Source organism: Labrus bergylta, chromosome 7, assembly GCF_963930695.1.
Source record: "Labrus bergylta chromosome 7, fLabBer1.1, whole genome shotgun sequence".
In the NCBI taxonomy this organism is placed as follows: domain Eukaryota; kingdom Metazoa; phylum Chordata; class Actinopteri; order Labriformes; family Labridae; genus Labrus; species Labrus bergylta.
Window position 1 is genome coordinate 16,076,391 of NC_089201.1, and position 21,103 is coordinate 16,097,493.

At 39.9% G+C, this 21,103-nt stretch overlaps 2 protein-coding genes across 2 annotated transcripts; one reads left to right on the forward strand and one right to left on the reverse strand.

Moving 5' to 3' along the window:
• The first annotated feature begins 519 nt into the window (after nucleotides 1-519).
• On the forward strand, nucleotides 520-7,887 carry LOC109985992 (uncharacterized). The gene is made up of 7 exons (XM_020636470.3): nucleotides 520-846; nucleotides 928-1,052; nucleotides 1,331-1,415; nucleotides 3,694-3,838; nucleotides 4,083-4,225; nucleotides 5,242-5,352; nucleotides 6,187-7,887. Exons 1-7 carry the CDS (start codon nucleotides 598-600, stop codon nucleotides 6,364-6,366), a joined length of 1,038 nt encoding a protein of 345 aa, XP_020492126.1. The 5' UTR covers nucleotides 520-597; the 3' UTR covers nucleotides 6,367-7,887.
• LOC109985991 (nucleobindin-2) lies at nucleotides 6,625-20,443 on the reverse strand. Its single transcript, XM_020636469.3, has 13 exons — nucleotides 20,300-20,443; nucleotides 19,332-19,469; nucleotides 18,777-18,884; nucleotides 18,563-18,695; nucleotides 17,814-17,917; nucleotides 14,102-14,287; nucleotides 13,762-13,852; nucleotides 13,584-13,642; nucleotides 13,382-13,474; nucleotides 12,442-12,531; nucleotides 12,140-12,310; nucleotides 11,161-11,215; nucleotides 6,625-9,078 (listed from the first exon to the last, which is right to left on the reverse strand). The coding sequence occupies exons 2-13, from the start codon at nucleotides 19,467-19,469 to the stop codon at nucleotides 8,984-8,986; spliced, it is 1,323 nt and encodes a 440-aa protein (XP_020492125.1). The 5' UTR covers nucleotides 20,300-20,443; the 3' UTR covers nucleotides 6,625-8,983.
• Nucleotides 20,444-21,103: the final 660 nt, after the last annotated feature.

The window sequence follows — 21,103 nt, forward strand, 5'->3', positions numbered from 1 at the left end:
GCTTATGTGTTGAATGGTTACATGGCAGCTTGTTGGTTCACTCTCCTCTCCGCAGTAAGTAAAAAAAAAAATCGACATTTGTGTATAGATTGTTTGGCCAAAATAATAACTGTATTATACATTTTCTGTCCTCCATTAAACAGCAGAATGTTATACTGATGTATTCTAAATGTGGAGAATTTAAGTAATTTTCTACGGAAGAGGATTAGGGCCACTGAAAAAAAAAACTTTTGACTTTTTTCACGGAATTCTGAGATTAAAGTCAGAACCCCAAAAATAAAAAAATCAGTGGCCCTAATCCTCTTCCGTATTTCGAATTGAACCCCAACAAGTTTTTGTAAATTAACAATAATAAAATAAAATGTTTTCGGGTTGAATTTCAAAATCCAAGAACATACAATTGTTTTTTTCAATATTAAATCTTTGTCTTAGGAATCATCACACTCCAAACCAGTAGGTGGCGCACCTTAAAAGTTAGTTGCCACGCTCCATCTGCAGCGAAGAGTCTTGGCGCCTAAACGGAAGTAGTTGTGACGGGTCCAATGTGGTCGATGGTGTAAGCTAATGGGCAAACAATAAAATAATATTTACAGGTAAATGAGAGCTCACAGCTTATATCTGCTCTCCCGAACTGCCTCAGTCTCATCTCCTGCCTCGCCATGTAGATGCTTTCATCGTATGGGGTCTCTTAAAATGAACATTCCTATTGTGGACTTCGCTGCTTTCAGCATAAACAAGAAAAGGGTGTCAAACAGAAAACTGCCGGCTCTTAGCAAGCAGCTGGAAACAGCTTTCACAGAAGTTGGTTTTGTCATTCTGAAGAATACCGGGATCAGCCATGCGACGGTGAGTTACTTAATTACGATGTTTGTGATGTTTCGTTGGATGTGTTTTAAAATTAGCATGTTTCTTTATCTGCCTTGATAGGTCACACGTGTTCTGGAAGTATCCAAGGAGTTCTTCCTGAAGTCGAAAGAACAGAAAGGACCCTTCAGGAGAAGTTCCTTTCCAGAGAGTGAAAACCACGGCTGGGTGTCTCTGGAGACAGAGAGGTGCTTAGTTATCAGATACTTTATAATCAGTGGTTCTCAACTGGTGGGTCGGGAAAAAGCCTATGCAGCACTTTTTAAACCTGTTAGTTTTGTTCCAATTCTGAGGGCAATTTTTCACCAACTCTGTCTGATGGCTGGAAAAGTATCTGAAATTTGGTTCACGATTTTCACAAAGGAGTGGGTGGTGGGTCCTGAGACGAGGACTAGTTGAGAACCTATATCATATATATATCAAAACATTAATTTATTTAATACGTGTTTTCCTGTTTTAAATTCAGATTAAATGTGCTTCACAGCTTGAATCCGCCAAGACCTGGAGACCTGAAGGAGGCGTACAACATCACCTCACTTCAGTCGGACATAGTAAGGATGCCCTGTCAGAGTTTTACTTCAGTTTTGGTTTCAACAGATTGCGTGTCGAGATGCTAAACCCTCTTGTTTCTAATGCTGACCGTGTTGTGGTCGTCAATGTCCAAGCAGCGTAGACTGAAGGGAAAGGTTGCAACACTGTTTGTTTTTTTGTTTTTTTTAAAAGGTGAATAAACCCAAGGCACTCTTTTGGCCATTTCAGGGGCGCCGGTGTCCTAAGTGGTTAGTTTGTACGCCCCATGTACAGAGGCTGAAGTCCTCAAGTGGGCGGCCCACACACTCTCACACTCTCTCTCTCTCGCTCTGATTTCAGACTCTATCCACCATCCTGTCTCTCCCACAAAGGAACAAAAAGCCCAAAAATAAATCTTAAAAAAAATGTTAAAAACAGAGATAGGTCATCAAGGTTTTTGATAACCTGTGTTTTGAACATTAACACTATGAGAGAGCCAATTTATTGAAGCCTTTTTCAGAAGAGGGCCGTAGTATTTTAACCCGTTTAAATTGTTATGTTCCTCACCAAAGAGCACCTTCAGCCTTCACAACACTTAAAACGTCCGAGCACTCCAGACTCTCCTCATTTTTTATTTTTTTTTAACCTTTTGATTCTAGTTTCTCACACTCTGTTTTCATTACACCAACCAAATGTATTTTGATTAAACTAACAGTCGGTCTTTCTGCTTATTGGCCGTTTATTTCAAAGAGGATAAAGTTCAACATGTCTGTCGCAATATTTAATCCAAGGGAAGAAGTCTGAGGACAGCCGAATTGGTCCAAACTAAAACTTCAATTTCACTCATTCACTTTTAGTTTTAAACACTTCACATGACATTCTGCATTTTAAATATATATTACCGTAAGACTAAAATAGCCCAGGCTTTTATTTAGGTCAGAAATGACCCTGCCTCTGTTTGGGACAGGTGTCGATGTGAGAAGGGCCTTTAATTATTTTTCAACAAATACCACACATGAGAAAACCTCTAAAATTGTAAACTTACACCAGAACAAATATTAAACTGTGCACAAAGTTGGATATCGATAAATAAATCAAATTCCATTAATTTTTTTAAGTTTTGTTTGTCTCATTAGAATACAGGCGTCGCTAAATTTATGGTAACGTACAGATGCTACATATGCTGTTCCATCCCTCTGTTTTTCATCTTTCGACTGTAAGAAAGTAGCTGAGTAAACTTCTATTTTGACATGAATTCACTCAATAAGTACAAATCATTCTATCAGCCGTGAGAGAACATCATGTGCTGTTGAGACACGCTGACTTTGACCCGTGCTTACTGCGTCATTTAAAGGTAAACCAAACAAGAATTAAAACTTAGAAAGTTAATGATTCATTCTTACAAAGGATTAGGAGAGTTTGACAAAAGACCAGCTCATGAAAAATCACATTCATGCCAAAAGTAGAGATGGGACAGATCCGATCTATTATCGGTACCGGGTCAGATTTTGGGGTAATTTTCATATCGATTATCAACCTGACGTCACCGATCAAGAAAGATCGTTGTGCGCACGACGATCTTTCTGAACTCACAGTGTCTCACTTTGAAGACGTTCAGACTGAACTGCACAAATTGCCAACCTGGAGACGTTCTGAGGAGATGGAACACCAAAGTACAGCCTTTACACTTCAGTTTAAAAGATTTATTTTGAAATCCTTACAGCTGTTGCGGCTTCCTGTTCGTCTGTGCAGCCAGCACAAACTTCAAATACATTTCTCTGTAATAATATTTATTTATTTGCTCTTGGAATGAGAATTGATCTGGTAGCTGGAGAGGTCTCAGTTCACTTCTTGAGCACTGCCGAGGTGCCCTTGAGCAAGGTGTTAAAATCCCTCCCTCTGTTCTTCTTCTTCTGCATCAATATTAATAATGATTTAAAAGTAATATGTGGATCGTGTATCTCTAAAACATTTTCAACCAGCTGCAAAAGAAGGTTTCTCCTTGGCATGTTTGTGATGGTAGTAAAAACATTTTTTAGGGTTAAAGCTGTTATTTCGCGTACTCTTCTCCTTTCACAGCCCGATTTACAAATAGGTTTGGCAATATTAACAACAGATTTGGATTAATCACGTGTCAGTAATGCCAAACAGGGAAGTGAAAATTGCTGAACTGAAAAAAAACAAAAAAAAAAACACTGAAATGTTAGTTTCTTAATCTCATGTTTCTGCTCAGTCCAAATCTTTTTTTTTTTTTTTTTTTTAACTGGTGCATCTTTTGTGTTTATACACTAAAATATTTCTTGTTCTCTCCTGCTGCAGAGGTGGCCGCCAGATCCATTTAAAGATATCCACACGTCTTTCTTCTGGCAATGTAAAGACCTTGGTCTGCGGGTGCTGAGGGTGATGGCTCACAGTCTGGATCTGGACCCGGAGGTGTTCCTCCATACACACGGTCAAATAGGAAGTAGGTAGAAAATAAGGGCGGCAGCAACTGTTGATTGTTCTCATTGTCAAGTTTGGCAGAAAAATGTTGATCAGTGTTCAACCCAGGTTGACTATAATGTACCCAAATGTCCAAAGACTGTCCTCCAGGGGAATTAATTTTGCAGCCAGTTAAAAAGAAGAATATCTTATCTTAGCATGTGGGACAGGATGAGCAAAGACGTCCAGGCCGGCTGGTGTTAACAGAGATATTGTTTCCCCTCCAGGTAATAAGAACGCCACCACCCTGCGCTCTCTGTACTACCCATCAGTGAAGTGCGAGGAGGCCAAGGAGGGGCAGCTGCGATGTGGAGAGCATTCAGACTACGGCTCCATCACCCTGCTGTTTCAGGGCTCTGAAGGACTGCAGGTGACACCATCAACACTTCCAGACATCACTGTGGATGAAGCATTTTATAAATCTATATTTCTCAATTAAAGGTCAAAAAAATATACGATCATTCCTCAGTGGCTGCTGGTTTTCAAAAACACAAACAAGGTAAAAAAAAAAAAAAAGCAAACAAGGTAAAGACTCAGGTAAGCAGGAGTTGCTTGGTGTGCTGTGGATCTTGTTTGCTTTTCTTACCTGATCTTTAGTTGAGTTTAGGTTAGTTTATCTTTTATCTTCTTTCAAATTTCTTGAAAGAAGAGTCAAACAAGAAAATAAAACATGTGCAGGTGACGTAGAAACCCATGAGGGCTTATCTCGAAACATCACCTTAAGAGATTAAACAAAGTTAAAATAAAATACAGTAAAAATAACAAAGTAAGAATATTTACTATCACAGATAAAAATTTACCCAATTGAAAATTACATACAAACATTGAAAACATAAAAATAGAGCAAAACAGGACATACAGTATGTAGACAATATAGCAAAATCAGGACTATTCACTACAAATCTTTCTGACATCAAAGCATTTGTGAGTCTCATTTTGTATCTAGAAGAAGACAAAGAATCATTAAGTAAATAAAGATGCGTGTTCCATAATTTGACTCTACGGTATCTTATTGAGTACTGTCCTCGAGATGTATGACACATTGGTCAGTATAGGTTATTGATTTGTCTAGTTGTAATAGTTCACTTGAGAATTACAAATGAAAAATGCTTTAAAGCTTTCTGGCAAGTTTGCACTCATGTATTTAACTTTACAAATAAAGCTACTTATTTGAAGAATGTTATTATCAAAGATTGTCAATATGTTACACTTCAAAAAAAGTGGGGAGGTTGCATCACAGGACTTGGATAAATTTGCCATTCTGACAAAATGTTTCTGAAGTAATAGAATTTTACAAAGATATTTTTGAAAAGGGCTGAAAATCTATATTTCCCACCTTAAAAACCCTTAGATGTGTTTTAATGTTTGTGACTTGTTTCCCTCTAGGTTCTCAGTCGGTCGGGTGAATTCATCGATGCTCCTTGCATCCCCGGCGCCGTCCTGGTCAACATCGCTGACCTGATGCAGCGCTGGACCAGCGATCGGTTTGTCTCTATGGTGAGTTGAGATGAGGTTTTTTTTTTTTTTTTTTTTGCATCAAAAAACTGTGTAAAAAAGTTTGATTTGCTTAAGTTGCATGTAATACCCTCCTCTATGTACACACATTTCTTTTCCTACCTCTTTTGGGTCACACTTTTCATTGAAGACAACAATGCAAAATGCAAATTTGACGTCAATTTAGATAAAGAACTGCAGCAAATATACAGAAACATGTTATAATCATACAAATCTGAACTCAACTAAAGAAAGGCAAGCATTAGTTATACAGGGAAAATAAAAGATATTATCACCCCCCCGTGCAGTCGGGGGCCAATTAAGACAAACTATTCAGACTGTTGAGGAAATTATGTAGAAACTCGACTTCACACAAGAAAGATTCAGGAGACTCGGATGGCTTAAGTTGAAGAAGTGTATATACTGTAAGACTCTGGAGGATGAATGACATTGACAGCACAGGCGTGATACAGTTTCTTGCTGAGCCAGTTCTGTCAGACTGTCCCATAGGCTTTGTATTTATTCTGAAGATAATGCTAAAGTCAGGGGCATGTTACCCTACCTGTTCTACGTAGAACTTGAATGTGATGTCTAAGACAATTGAGAGCAGACTCAAAGTCTGTTTCTTGGACCAGGCTGTAAACATGTTAAAATCTGGCTCTTTTGAATGGGGGGGTGTGTGTGTGTGATTTCCTCTGCTTCTACATAACAGCCTCATGTAGACATCAAGGAACTGCAGGTTTCTTGCCCATCAGCATCTGCTTCATTTTTCATCCCCAGAGGTTGCTGCCTGTTGTAAATGTGAAAGATGTTAATTTGAGCTGTCTTGTCCCTCAGCGCCACAGAGTGTTGTTGCCCACGGCTGGAGACGACCGCACACGTCAGTCCTTGGCTTTCTTCGTCCATCCGGATGATGAGGCTCTGATCAGCTGCTGCGACGGCTCAGACAAATACCCACCAGTCACAGCAGGCGCTTACCTCAAAGAGCGCTTCAGCAAATCTTACGGAAAAACCTGAATTTCTAATTAGTTTTTAATTTTTACAGTTGTAACAGTGATGGCATCGATTCATGAAGGAACATTTGCCCTGCTGACATTTGAGGTCACGTCTAGAAAATCTGTCCAAATGGTTTAATGAACTCTAATCAATGAACTAAGTGGTGAATATTAACTTTCTCACTAGTTTTGTTTTATTGTGATTTTTACAGATTGTGTTTTTAAGAAAATCTCTGCATTAATGTATTTCAAAGTGGATAAATAATAAGAGACACAAACCTGCAATCCCATTCACTTTATTGTCCACATTCAAACCTTGCACAACAGGAAATGAGTCGGTACACGGATGAATCTGCTTTTTGAAAGAGACATAAAGAAAATAATTTAACTGGCCTATTTTCTCTTGGCGGTGAACTGAATAAATAAATTAAAAGAATCATAAAAAACAATTGACACACAAACACGCTGCACATACAACCACTGTAGTATTGACACAACTGTTACTTTAACACCATCATCATTATATTAAATTAAAAATATTAAAATATACATGTTATCAGTAAAATAAATACTCTCTGCTCATATCTCTTGATCCAAAGGAGGCAACAGCTTGAGAGATCAGTAGAAGGATTATGTTTTGAGTTTTCATAACTATAAAAAATAGAGAAATATAATGGTGAAACCAAAAAGTGTGTAACGTGTGGAACTTGGAGTCATGATGTCTTCTACGTGTGACGTGAGGATTTCTGAGCTTGTGATGCACGACCAATTTTGGTGCAAACGGACAGTAAAGTGATAAACATTGTAAGAGATTAAACGGGACAAAACCAACTGATTTAAATATTGATTAACTATTTAAAGGTCACATATTCTCCTCCTCTTGAACCAATTTCAATAAGTCTCAGAGCTCCCCAAAACGTGTGTGAAGTTTCTTGTTCTAAATCCACTCTGATCCTGTATTTGATCATGCCTATAAACCCCTCTATTTCAGCCCTGCTCAGAACAGGCTGTTTCTGTGTCTGTACCTTTAAATGTAAATGAGCTGTGTCTGACCACACCCCCTCTATGGAAGGGCTTGGATGGCTGGGGCTCGCTCCATGTCTTATTGTTTACAGTGAGAAGGCAGACTCAGAGGGCAGAAGAAACACCTAGCTGTGGGAGTGTCACCCACCTGGGGGAGGGGTTACTGCCCTTTGTGATGTCACAGAGGGAAAATCTCCAAACGGCCTGTTTGAGCACACATTTTCTGAAAAGTGGAGCAGGCAAAAGACGGAGAGGATGGACTTTCCTCATAATTGGGGGGTTTGTAGACAGACTAGGGACACACTAGAGTTGGAGAAACCTGGTGACGTCTATTTTGTATAATATGTGACCTTTAAATATTCTTTGTCACATCTGAAGGTGAAACTAGAAAGAAACGCACAAATGATTGGTTAAATAAAAGTTCTGAAAGAAAATACCTTCATGGATCCAGGAAGTTTGCTGTTTTAAGTGATGTTTTGAATATGTTTTGTTTCTTATAATTAAACATTTTAAAATATTATTTTACTCTGTACACTGAATGATTGAAGTCATTAGACAGCCGCACTAAATCAACTCTACAGTAAAGTTACCAACATTATTTTTTTTTACTGAATATTATCTCCTTTATGGAATATTGCTGCCTTCAAGTGCTCTTGGTAAATATGATATTCACCGCATTTACGAGTTATGAGCCCATTAACAGCCTTCCATTGTCTTGATTTCGAGTGGGAAAGAAGTTTCAGTGATACATGTGTTGCAGAGTTGTGACTTTTCAGGTCGGGATAAAAACCGGAAAGCTTGGAGACAGTGTCAACAATTAACTGAGACAACAAGCACGGTGACAACACCTACACAGTATGCTAACAAGCCTAATTTTAGCAATAAAGCTAGCTAGCTAAGCAAAATGCTGCATTCATGTGGTGTCAGACAAATCGGGAAAAACTAGTTTCTGAGTTGTAAAATTCACATGAACACCTTCTCAACTCAGAAACTCAGAAAAGAATTAGGTTCCCGACCTGACATCAGAATCGTCATCAAATGGGAGGCTCTGCTTACTTCTAGCGTCCATGTTTGTTGCTTTATTCGACCAGAGCACTCGAACGCGTGTATGTTGTCATTATGACTGCACAACTGGGAAGTACAATGTTTCCGAGGAGCACATGAAGGCAGCATAAAAAACAAAAAATAAAATTACTCTTAAGAGACAGTGACAATGACCAACAGTGTGTCTACTAAACTTCCACCTTTTGGGCAAGAAGGTTCCTCATTTCACCATGTAGTACTTTATAATCAGAATCAACTGGTCTTGTAAAATAAAATAAAAATAGGGTTAATTATCCGCATTAAAAACTGGACCTGCTCGACATTTCCGCTCTGATTTAAGCAGCCGAATCAGCAGTAACAGGCGCTGGCATGAGATCGGAAGCCTGAAGTCATATTCTCTGATATTTACGGCATCACTTTGTCAGGTGGTGTTATAAAAGTAATTACCAAGAACAGCTTCAAATCATTACAAAGTAAAGACACATGCGTTCTCTCATACTCTCACTCACATTGCAGCACACACTCTCTCACTCACACACACACACACACAGAGAGAGTATTCTTCAATCCTGCTAAGAGTGGCCTGGCACCGGGACGTCCTGCACTGGTTGACTGTTTACTGGAACAACTGGTGCTCGGTCATGTTCAGGAACAGTCGCTCCAGCCTCTGCAAAGAGAGAAAGTCACATCGTTCATTTGATTTATGACTTTAAAACAAATGAAAATGAAAGAAGTGTGGCTTATGTCATCTGATTGGACAAGAGGCATTCCATGAGAGCTGATATCGGCCCTGTCCCAAAATCCACACCTCCATAGGGTGTCTCTAGTGTTGTTCTAGAGGGGGGCTCTTGCCTCCTTAATGCACCTATTCCATAAGTGCGCATCAGACCTCACTGTGCTCAACCAAAATTCCTGTGATGTAGGGAAACAGCTAACCAATCGGGGGAGGAAAATGGTTGTTTCCAGGTTGATCGAACAGGGAAGCCGAGAAGAGAGACGATAATAATAATAATAATAATGATAATAAATTAGATTTATATAGCGCTTTTCGAAATACTCAAAGATGCTTTGACAGGAAACAACAAAAAAAAACAAAGCAAAAACGAAGAGAACAATACAAAATAGAAATAGTGTCAAGGGAAGAGGATGAGAGTCAGTGGTTGTAGGCGGTGATGAAAGGATGAGTTTGAAGAAAGTTGTTGTTTAGTGAGTGTTACTGTAAGTGATATATGAGCAAAAATATGAGCTGACATGAAGCTGATACACAACATTATACTCGACAAATTTCACTTTCTTTTGCTTAACATAGGGACCGACAAGCTGACGTATAATTTTATCAAATTCAGGGCTATTCACAGGGTACAGAAACGCCTCTACCCAGGGATATGAGTAAGTTCACTTGGCTGATCAATTCTAGAAGGAGTACTGGGAACAATACCACTACGGCCAGTGACATGTTTCCTGTTTGGACCCCAAACAGAAATGACGCATTAATGTCTCAGTTCTGCTCTTAACAGCTTCGGTCCCTTGCAAACTTAGGCTCCACTTTCAACAAATGTGCACATTGAGGAAGTGGGTGGAAGTGCGGATATTGAGACAGGGAGATAGAGAACAACATCACTTGGACTTTTCACAGAACGTATGCCTCCGCCTCAGCCAGGTGTTCTGAATACATGAATGAACATTACAGCAGAAAGTCTTTATTCATCGATCTGATACCTCCAAACCGCACAGCAGACTCTGATTTCACCAGTTGCATGATGCATTCAAATATGCAAATATATGATCATAACACAAAGCAGCAGGGGAGTGGTAACAACGGTCAAAAAACAATTATAGTAGCAAGAGTGCAGGAGAATGTTTGGGTTGCCTGGCAACAGTCCAGTTTCAGTTAAGTTGTTGGACAAGATGAGTTGGTGGAGTTTTGACTTTTATTTGCCACTTGTTTAACTGGATTAAAAGCACGATCACATAATAGGGAGAGATGTTGTACTGAATATCATCATCAGTGTGTTGTTTAGTGACACACAAGAGGCTGCAGGCTGAAAATAATCACAAACATGCAGATAGTCAGAGCAACATCACAACCCTCTTCTCAGTTCTGATCATATCATGCAGGATACTTGACCCTGATAATATAATAACAGGTATCTATAATAAGAGGTAAAATCAAGGTCTTCCAATACAAACATATGAGGATGTTCATGTTCTTCAGAGAAATGCTGGTGCAGAGAGCACTAGGGAGCTAGCCAGACACATAGAGGATTAGGATGACTGGAAACGTAGCTTCCTGAGGACGACTGAACGGATGATCATGATTTGCATCGGAAAGTAGAGACGAACAGATTCTAAACACTAAAAGTCAGGATTTCTTGGGCTTTATACCTTGATAGTTTTTGTCTCTTGAGAGTCCTTCAACTTTATAGAGGCTCAATCTTTTCCATTTATTTATTTACTTTCTATTTATTTGGGGGGGTATTTTTCTCAGCTATTTGTGCATTTTTTTAAGAGAACAGTGGATGAGTCGAGTGAGGGGGAGAGAGAGAGAGGGGAATGATGTGCGGGAAAGGAGCCACAGTTCAAATTCAAACTCAGGTCGCCTGCTAGGAGGAATACAGCCTCAGTACATGAGGCTTCTGGCGCCCCCTAGAGGCGCAATCTTGATCAGCAAGTCTAGCCCAATAATTCAAGAGTGTTAGTGTGAATGTCTGTGTTTGTTTAAATCAACAGAAATCACTGCGTTACTTACGTTTGACTTCCGGTTTTGTGTTTTGGGATTTTATCCTCTCTATGTCTTCTACTGCCTGATAAAAAAAGGGAAAGGGAAAATTTTAGAGCATCACAAAATTAGAAGGAACACTTCTCAGTTTTTTTATGTGAAAATCTAGTAGGAAAAAAAACCCATCACTGCATGATGAATTACTGTTTGATGCACATCAGTATCTACCAACCAATGATATAAGAAGAAGTTAAAGGAGCAATATGTAACTCTGACACGCAGAGTTTAAAATGAATACTGCAGTCTGAATTTAAAACATTAGCGAGAGAGCTGTCTCCCCCCGCCCCCTACTCTCTAGAGTCGATGTGCACACAGGTCACCATGTGGTGAACACTGAAGCTTCAGTGTTTAGCCAGCTCTGCATCGGTCTGTAAACCTTTCTGTGTTCTAACCTCTCTCCATTTTTCAAAAAGCATCTCCAATATTGATCCTAGTTTGAGCACGTTTCTGCTCGTGGAGCTTATTAGAAACATGCAGAGGCTTTTTAGGTCGAGTACAATCACTTCTATCTTGCCCGCTTCCATCGCTGCAACACCTGTTGGTTTGACCTAATAACTGGTCTCATCTCTGACAAACCAAGGGGCGTCCAAAACAGCTATGTGGGGTTGCCTTAAAACCGCCTACCTTCTCTGGTCCAAACAAATCCAGAGCATTCAGGACCAGAATCTAAAGTTAGAAGGAGGACATACTGGCTGCTGAATTGTTGTCAGAGAAGCCAGCACTTCAACACAGCATGTTTCCTTAATGTCTGATCATATAGTAAGGTCACTTTTATCATTTCATTCAGTAGATATTTTACATATCGGTCCCTTAAGCGTTGGTGTTGTTGGCTCTTCCCTGCGTAATGCAACTCAAACTTCGAAGCAGATACAAGAAGCAGAGTCTTCTGGATATTTTTCCATCTACTGTCCTTAAGCAAATGCAGACTTTGTTTATGTTCTTTGTTCACCTGTTGTAGTCCCAACTTCTGAGCATTAAGTTCTTCCTGTTTCCTCTCGAGCTCCTCTCGCTGTCTCTGCAGCTCCACCGCCTTCTTGCTTATGTCGTTCTCCTCGTTGGTCAAATGCTGTTCAAACTCTCTCAGCTCCTCCTCAGTGTACAGGGGGTTATTGTCTAAAGTCTGTGGACAAGATAAATTCTGGTCAACTTCTCAAGAAGGATATTACAACTCCTTACTCAGCTGTGAAAGCATCAGTGTCTTTAGGTTAGCCTCACACATCTATCAAACCTTTTCTTGAATCTAGCTCTTACCTCCCATTCATCCTTTTCCAAGAACTCATCCTTCTTCGTAGCAGCCATGAACTCGTTCAGCGACACGAGTCTGTCCTTATTGGTGTCCACCTAAACAACAACCCATAAAGCAGCTTGAATCAATGTCAAGGAAGGCTGGTAATTGGTCTTTATATAGAAAGAATGGCTGAAATTTAAACTCTCATCTTTAGCCCTGTTCAACATCTGTCACTCTAACACATGTGTTTAAAGTAAACATTCATTTTAGTCCACACTGAGGCTGTTTCATGTATATTAATGTGGGCAGAGGCAGAAAAGGGGGGGGTGAGATTTGTGCACAAAGTGAGGATTTTACTTTTCTCAGTGTATGATATGTACAGCCAGGTGAGCGTGTGTTAACGAGGCTGGAAATGAATGCTGGACGCATGAAGCATGGATGAGAGACAAACCGAGATACTGCAAGTAGCCCATGCTACACTGGACGACCTCTTGTAGCTTAATTTAGGAAGAATGCTACAATATATTTTGTATTGATCAATAATGAGAAATTTCATTTCCATTTCCATTTGAATGGGAAAGCCAACTCTAAAAGGAGTTTTTGTACTGTTTGTTGGTTAAGAGGGGAGAATACTGTGTGAATTGAAGACATTTGGATGGATATCTAACACAATACTGTTCAATATCTTACGCACAGCCGTTGGTTGGAGACTACAGCCTGCGACATATGGGACGCGGGAAATAAGCGCTAAGCTATCCTGCGCCCCAATTGTAAAACACTTATAACTTGTTTTTTTTTAAAGTGCTGTATAAATAAAGTTTATATAGTTACTATACCTCCCACAGAAAAAGTCAGAATCTTGTAACTTTCTGCTTTCAAAGCATGCCTGTATCTTTTGCGATGCCGGAACATCATCATTAAAACACTTGAGAGAGGCGTCACCTGTGTTCTGTTATTGCTTACCTCGTTCATCACATGCTCTCTCATCCGCAGCCTCTCTTCTTCCATCTCAACCATGTCGTCTTCTTCATTCTCAGGGTTGTACACCTTCTCCAGCTTAGAAACACAAAACAAGATTACGTTTTTTACCAACTAGGTTTCATCATTTGTGTAATAAATCATACAGAATCAGGACGTTCAGATGAAAATACACTGACTTAAATACCTCTTTAGTGAAGAGAGCTTCAAGCTCGCTCTCATCTAAGAAGCCGTCTCCGTTGCTGTCTGCAACACAAATCAGTGAAGGGAAGACTCTGGTCACTAGACTGAAGAGTTACAAACATGAAAACCTCCGATAGGCGGTTTGGGCTCTTTGGACACATATTTGGTCTCTGGTTACCAACCGTGCATTTTGAAGAATGTCTTGGGATCGAAGTCTTCTGGGTCCAAACCATCTGCCTCCTGCCACACCTCTTTCAGCTGGTCCCGACTGCCCTGTACACACACACACACGCACGATAGCAAGTGTCAGGTCATGGTTGTGTGCATCACCTCACAGCCTCGCTCTTTATCATCTCTTTTCCTGTTTTTATTTTCAAAATATTCCTGTATGTTTACAAAAAATATTTTCCAGTGTGTAAGAAAATGGAGAGAAAACTTTAAAAACTCCTCTTAAAGCTTTTTCACTGGAGGAGTTGTAATCCTTGTTTGCATGAATGAATTTCATCACAGCAGGAGTCTTACAGGGTGGTGAACTTTAGGATGGTCGGCGTGTTTCTTCTTCAGCTCCTCGTAGTGCTCCTCCTCCTTCTTTCGATCCTCCTCGGGCATGGTCTTCAGACGCTCCCTCCTCTCGTGCTCCTTTATCATCTCGTACTTCTTGAACTCCTCGTGTCGGTCCTTGTCATAGTTCTCCAGGTCTTTGGTTGCCTAAAAATAAAAAAATAAAAAGTTAAGAAGCTAAGTTAAAACTAAAGAGAACAGCTGGTACGCTCATTTGACTAAAATGGAGGGGGGGGGGGGGGGGGGGGGTACGGACATTTGACAGGCTGAGGGCTGGAGAGGCAAACACGGTGTGCACTTAAAAATCTAAAATGGCAGTGACAAAGACCCCAATCATGAACTGAGTGTTGTTATTTTTTCCTATTTATTAAAGATTGGGGGACTTTGTTTTTGAATCTAGTTTTTTTTAAGGAACATTTAAAAAACTAAGGAAGTTCTTGTTGATAAATGAAGAATTGGATTTTCACATCCTTGAGAATCAGGCGTTGAATGTTTGTACCCTGGAAGATACATCGCCAAGAAAGGGATATAAAACACTTACATTTAACCATTTGTTTCATGGTTTTATTCTCTATAAATAAATATTATCAATTTGTGAAATATTGATTACTCTTAACTTGAATCCTAAATGGTTTTTTTTTTCCGGTTATTTAAACTAGTTTGCACATTTTTCATGGACAGCAACCTTCATTTCCAGCTGTTCTGAGGGAGTCTTTGCATCACCAGCTGGTCAAAATGTTTGCAAAATGTTAATAAAGGGTCATCACAGGGATGGTTGTATAAAAAACAAAGATTTTTGGTTTATAATTGGTAAACGGGCCAATTAAACTGCAACATATCCTGGGAGAGACAGACTCTAATATGGAGAAATAAATTATGAAATGGTGTTATTCCAGCCCATTTAAGGGTAAACTAAATTACTGTAGTTAAACTTTCACCAATTGTTTCGAGTTGATGTTGTAAATATTTCTAATAGGAACAGAAAGTGTATAACCTCTGTTCCTCCGTACTCTGCAGCAGGTGGTGTGCTTTGTTGTGGAACCCAACTGATTAATCGGCCAGCCGATAATATATCATTTCAGCATTTCAAGTGACTATCGGCATTGGCCTTATTTTATCTGGGATATGCGCGGATATCACTAGATTTATTCACCAGTCAAACATAATTTCATTTGAGTTTCATTGTATTAAACTATCAGTTCTCTTTCACCAGCAGAGGGCGCTATGGATCACAACAAGCATCACCACCCTCCATAGTGTGAAGCGGTGATGCACCTACATGCACAGTTATTTTCCAGTTGAGTGACCATCTTGTTTTCATTATATATCTGGAGTTGTTCTCTATATCGATCTATCTCTAAAGATTGAAGACAGATCTAAAAAAGATGTTGGCTATCAGATTTGCTCCTTGTACCAGATCCTTGCTTGTGTTGTACTTACTCTCTGATGTACGTCGCTTTGGAGAAAAGCGTCTGCTAAGTGAATTGTAGAATTTGTTTTTTGCCCCTTTTATCAGTATCTGCCCCAAAAATCTCATATCAGTCAGGCCTTAGTTTGTTGATATGTAATGTAAAACTTTCTATGCGCCTTTTTCAGGTATAGCTAATCACAATGTTTGCATTTTTACTTTAAGTGTACTTTTATGCCTTATGGCCATAAATACACATTTAATCATCCTTTAATGTCCTAATAAGTGTGTTCAGGTTCAGGTTCAGGTTACTTTATTTGTACCCGTAGGTAGATTCGTTCGCAGCCAGCAAGATCATCCATCATGACACACAGATTACAAGACAATTGTAACAATGAACAACACATAAGAGAGAAGGAGATCTAAACCAACTCAAACATGTAACTAAAAAAGATAGGAAGTGATAAAAGCACTCAAGGTTCCACCAATCAGGGCATAGGTGAGAGAAATCTCCACCAATAAGATCAAGTGTAGTGTAGAGCAGAGCAGTCTATACCTGTTGATACCTAAAGGTGTATCTGTTTATTCCTCAGCCATGCATCTGCTCACAGTGCATGAAAATGTCTCGGTCATTGAAAGTTTAAAATCACATTTTCTCACAAAGTATCGTAAATACTCAGGTCTACCTGTTGATCTTTACGTTTTATACAACACCCTTGTTTGCAACATTTCCCTACTGAATCCAACAAAAGTCCGAAAAGCATTTTTTTCCCCACATTGTCACCAGTTAATCTGAGAGGAGTTGATGGCTAGCTCGAGCTCTCAGGTGGACAAAATATTCTGCTAAATGAAATAACAACATTGAATCTTCATCTGGCTGCATCAAAATGGTGTGAACGTATGGCTGTTATACTCATGGTGTCCATCCAACAGATAAAATGTACACATGCTGAGTGAGAGAACATGTTTCAGTAAAACATTCTTTGTTATTACTGCGATAAATTCAGATACCTCTGATGTGTTTTTTTGTGAATGTTGATATTGTCATAGTAAATGAAGTTGGTATTAATTGTGCAGCCCTACAGGAAAAACATCCAAACCTACAACAACACAATGAAATATGAGGATTAACATGCATTCGACTCCACTGTAAACCAGACAGCCACGTAAACCAAGAGCTCGCTTCCCCTTTGTGTTTCCTTAATTCACAGGAAACCTCGGCGTCCCCTCATGTTTATCTCTGATGCACCATCATCCTCAGCTCTGAATCACCAATGCTTCAGAGTTGTTACAACATTATCTAAGACAGTGGTTCCACTTTTACCATGGAGCCACCTCAACCTCGGCTATTCTGAAGCCTCCGCTCTCCTCTAGCGGCACACCTCCAACCCCCCTCCACTAGCATTCACATGAAGGAGTTATCAATTATAATGCACCATAATTAAGCACCATTAAGCGCAGGAGGCGGACAAAATTGTTCTTTACTCGAGCTGCAATCGCCTGTGTCCTGCATTGTTGTGTTAGCATGCTAATGTTAGCGCTCTTCAGTTAGCTCATAGCTTCATATTGCACATAAATAGACACAGAATGACCGAGATCTAAAGACACTTAGGTGACATTCAAATAATCAGTGAGTATGTTCTTCTTCTCTCTAGTCCTTGACCAAAACAGCTTTTATACACAAGGGGAGGAGCCGGCCGTCCCGTCCATGTAAACACGACTCTGACAACAACACAGCCAGCGGGACTCGAGCTTCCCACTCATTGTAGACACTCATGACTCAGAGACACATTTACACAGGATAGACTGGATTTCTGCTTTCTTTATGTGTAGAATTTCGCACATTCTAGCTTTAAGAAAAACACATAAATACATGTGAAATATGTCACACAGATATCCCAGTAGTACTGACACTACTGACTGTGTTTATGGCTGCTATGTGTGTAGACGGGAGGCTGAAACAGCTGAACAAATTTGTGCTAGTTGAAAAGTCAATATGTCCAGAGGCTACAACGGTTCATCTTCTGAAGTGAGTGGTCTGTTTATTTTGGCTGTGTGTGATGTTTGCTCACAATGCCAGAAAGGGTATAAAAAAAAAAAGAGCCCGTTCTCAGTGGGGTACACTTTGTTCGTTATTAATGGAGTCACTCTATATTATATCACATTATTAGCTTTCAGAAGAGGGAGGGCGTTAAAATCCTTGACAGGAAAAAGTCGGATCTGCAGCAGAAAAATCTATCTTATGAACAGTGTTCAGGTTTTTACCGATTTGATGAGACGGTCCAGATCCACCACCTCAAACGTGTTCGGGTTCATGTGGTTGAGGTGTTCAAACTGTTTCAGCAGCGCCTGGTGGTCCACTTTCCAGCCTGCAAGGAGAGGAATAGTGTTTTTTTTTTTTTTTTTCACTTAACACCGCCAAATGTCCAGTAAGTACTTTGCGGCTGTGGCTCAGTTGGTAGAGTCGGTCGTCTCTCAACTGGAAGGCTAGGGGTTCGATTCCCAGCTCATGCAGCAGCATGTCCGATGTGTCATTGGTCAAGACACTTATATAAAGAAACAAATTGCTCCTGCTGCTTTGTATGAACTGGATTAGTTACTTCTGATGGTCTCTTTACACAGCAGCCTCTACCATCAGTGTGTGAATGTGTAGGTGTGACCTGCTGTGTAAAAGCACTTTGAGTAGTCAGGAGACTAGAAATGTGCTCTACAAGCTCAAGTCCATTTACCATTTAATAATATATCTGACCCTGTTATGTCCTCAACCTGTAATTTAGAGCTTTGACTTGCATGACTTTCATATCTAACATACAATTCATCCATTCATTCATCTGCTCATGCTGGTCAGTATAAAGTCAGTGTTATTTGGTGCTGTGTAACATCAGCATCTAACAGCCACATCCTATATTTGGTGATGACCCAACCTCTAGTGTGTGTTACAAAACTTCTTGCACAACTCCAAGAAGCAAAAAGTTTTGAGAGAGACACGTCAGCACGGGATGCCGAGTACCTACCATTCCCTCCCTGGATGTCGTGTTTGGCTTTAATGAGCATCCGCAGCCTGTTCATCTCCTCCCTCTTCAGCTCGTCCAGCTTTGTCCGGAAATTGTGGTGAACAAAGTCCAGCTCTTTGGAAAGTTTACCGCTCTGCAAGCAGAACATCAACACAATGCAGGTTGAGACTAAACGTTCAAGTCAACAAAGGGCTTACAAATCAATGGCATGTACCTTGATGTCATCCATGTTGGCATTTTTTAGCTTTTCTTTAAAGTGGGGGTCTTTCTCAAGGAACTCAATGACTTCCCTGAGGTAGCGGTCGTAGTGTAGCCCAGTTTCCTGAAGCATAAACAGAGTATCAGTTGTTGTCCATACTAAATGTTTTAAAACAATACAATCTCATTTATTTTTATAATCCACAGTATCAAAAAGTACCAAACATAAGAAAAAACTTCATATCTGCAGACATATTTTAAATATGTCTGCCACAAGTGAAAGAAAGAGAGAGAGAGAGAGCACTGTCTAAATTGCACAAATTCAGAAATGTTTTCAATGTATTTCTGCTATTAAGACAGTGAAGACTGGGATTTTTAGTAAATAAAACTAAGAAATACCGGATAGGGGGTGCATAGGACTTCTATAAAACAGGTGTTGATATCATTTTTTACCAGTATCATATTGAAGTTTATAATTCTGGTATCATCACAACCCAAAGACTGTACAGCCTATGTGACGACTATACAGTGTGATAAGCTATATGACCCTGTATGCTACAGTCATACTCACAGCACTCTGTGGTGGCTCCAGCTCCTCCTTCTGAGGCTTTTCATTTGTCTTGTCCACACTGATTGGAACTGACTGGATACAAAGCCACAAACTCAGCAGAACTAGCCCGCAATGGGCCAGCGCTCGACCCCTCACCATCTGCTCAGGAAGGTAAAGTGAGAAAAAATAAGACATCAGTTCATTTTTAATGCTACATGAATAGGATATGATAGGATAGTACTTTATTGATCCCTAGAGGGGAAATTCAGGGGTTGCAGCAGCACAGACAAGTAAGGTCAAAACACACATGGTATATGTCTCTCAAGACTTCAAGATGCTTATGTTTTCTCTAATAGTGGTGTACAATCATCTGAAATTCTTATGCTGGGAGGCACCATGGTGGGGATTAAATATAAAAGACAGACAATGTAGTAGCTATGATGAAATAAAATAGATTTGAATAACCGAATAAAGGATGAAAATGTGGGGTTTTAAGAAAGAAATGTGCTTTACAGTACATTTAAATCAAGTAAAGTTCAAGCCTTAAAGTACATTTAAAGCAGAATATGTAGGCTACATTTAAATCATACTTCAAATCTTTAAGGCTAAATTGTGTGACCATCACGGTGAGTGCACATGCTTTCTTCTCTCAGAAGAGGAGCATTGTGGCAGAGCTGCAAAACATAACTTTATCTTCATGCAATATGTGACGATCTTGTACAAGTCCTAATCCCAAGCAACTCTTTGCCACTTGCTGTGCAATTACAAAAAAATAAATAAATACATTTCTACCATAGCAATGCAACAAAGAAAGTGCTGTCAACCTGTAATTTCGTGATAAATATCCCACTAATGTTTATTGTTTTACGGATAAGGTGTCTAACAGATGGTTCAGGCAGGATGGCTCCGTGAAGATGGTAGCTAATTTATCAACCTGTTGAAGTACAAATCGATAAAACAAGCTACTATACATATAAAATAGCACTAACCTTTTGACTGGCGCTTATTCTGTGTTCCTCTTTACACCGTTTATCCCCTTTCACCGTTTAGTTTCGCTCCAACTACCTGAGTTCTAGCGGCGCTTGTTTATAGCTGTCATCTATCCACACTGCAAGCCTCATATGGCTGCAACCTACAGGGGGGGAGAAAAGATTGTGTTCACCATGGCAACGCCCCGCCCTCGCCTGCCCCGATTGGATAGAAAAAATTTCTACTTTCGTTGCAAAACAGTCGCGTTGAGTTCTGATTGGACGGTTGAACTGTCAATCAGAGTGTGTCACAGTATCAACCCGTGGCTTATGGTGCATTCATTAGGTGTCGGATACATCGGAAAAACGACTTTCCGAGTTGTAAAATGCACATGAACACCTGCTCAAGTCGGAACAACAACCCGGAAACTCGGGTGCCCGACTTACCGACTTGACGTCAGAATTTTCATCACGAGGGGCTAAATATTTTTGTTAATTTTAACATACTTTTTATTAGGCGAATTCACGTATTGCAAATCAACATTTTGCTGAAATATAACTTGTATCAGAGACATTCAGACATCCCGAGCTGAAATCACGTGAACACACTGAAGCCGGAAGACCGACTTCACAACTCGGAAAATGGGTCCATCCGAGGAGCACCTGAATGCAGCATTAAGGTGCTTTGAGAGCATAGAGAGCTGCTGTACGTGGCGTTCAGACAGTCCCCCACGAGGGCTGAGTGAGAGTTTCATTCAAGTCAAAGCAATAAAATGAATAGAGATTACTCATGTCTAAATAAATATTTCTGCATGACATCATCTG

What these genes read in the sequence shown, in the direction of transcription:
- LOC109985992 (XM_020636470.3), top strand. Translation starts at nt 598, where the DNA reads ATGAGAGCTCACAGCTTATATCTGCTCTCCCGAACTGCCTCAGTCTCA. An exon ending in CCGGGATCAGCCATGCGACG is followed by an intron (nt 847 to 927) that starts GTGAGTTACTTA and finishes CTGCCTTGATAG; the next exon opens with GTCACACGTGTTCTGGAAGT. An exon ending in AGGGCTCTGAAGGACTGCAG is followed by an intron (nt 4,226 to 5,241) that starts GTGACACCATCA and finishes GTTTCCCTCTAG; the next exon opens with GTTCTCAGTCGGTCGGGTGA.
- LOC109985991 (XM_020636469.3), bottom strand. Translation starts at nt 19,469, where the DNA reads ATGGTGAGGGGTCGAGCGCTGGCCCATTGCGGGCTAGTTCTGCTGAGT. An exon ending in CGACATCCAGGGAGGGAATG is followed by an intron (nt 17,918 to 18,562) that starts GTAGGTACTCGG and finishes CTCTCCTTGCAG; the next exon opens with GCTGGAAAGTGGACCACCAG. An exon ending in CACAAAACCGGAAGTCAAAC is followed by an intron (nt 9,079 to 11,160) that starts GTAAGTAACGCA and finishes CTCTCTTTGCAG; the next exon opens with AGGCTGGAGCGACTGTTCCT.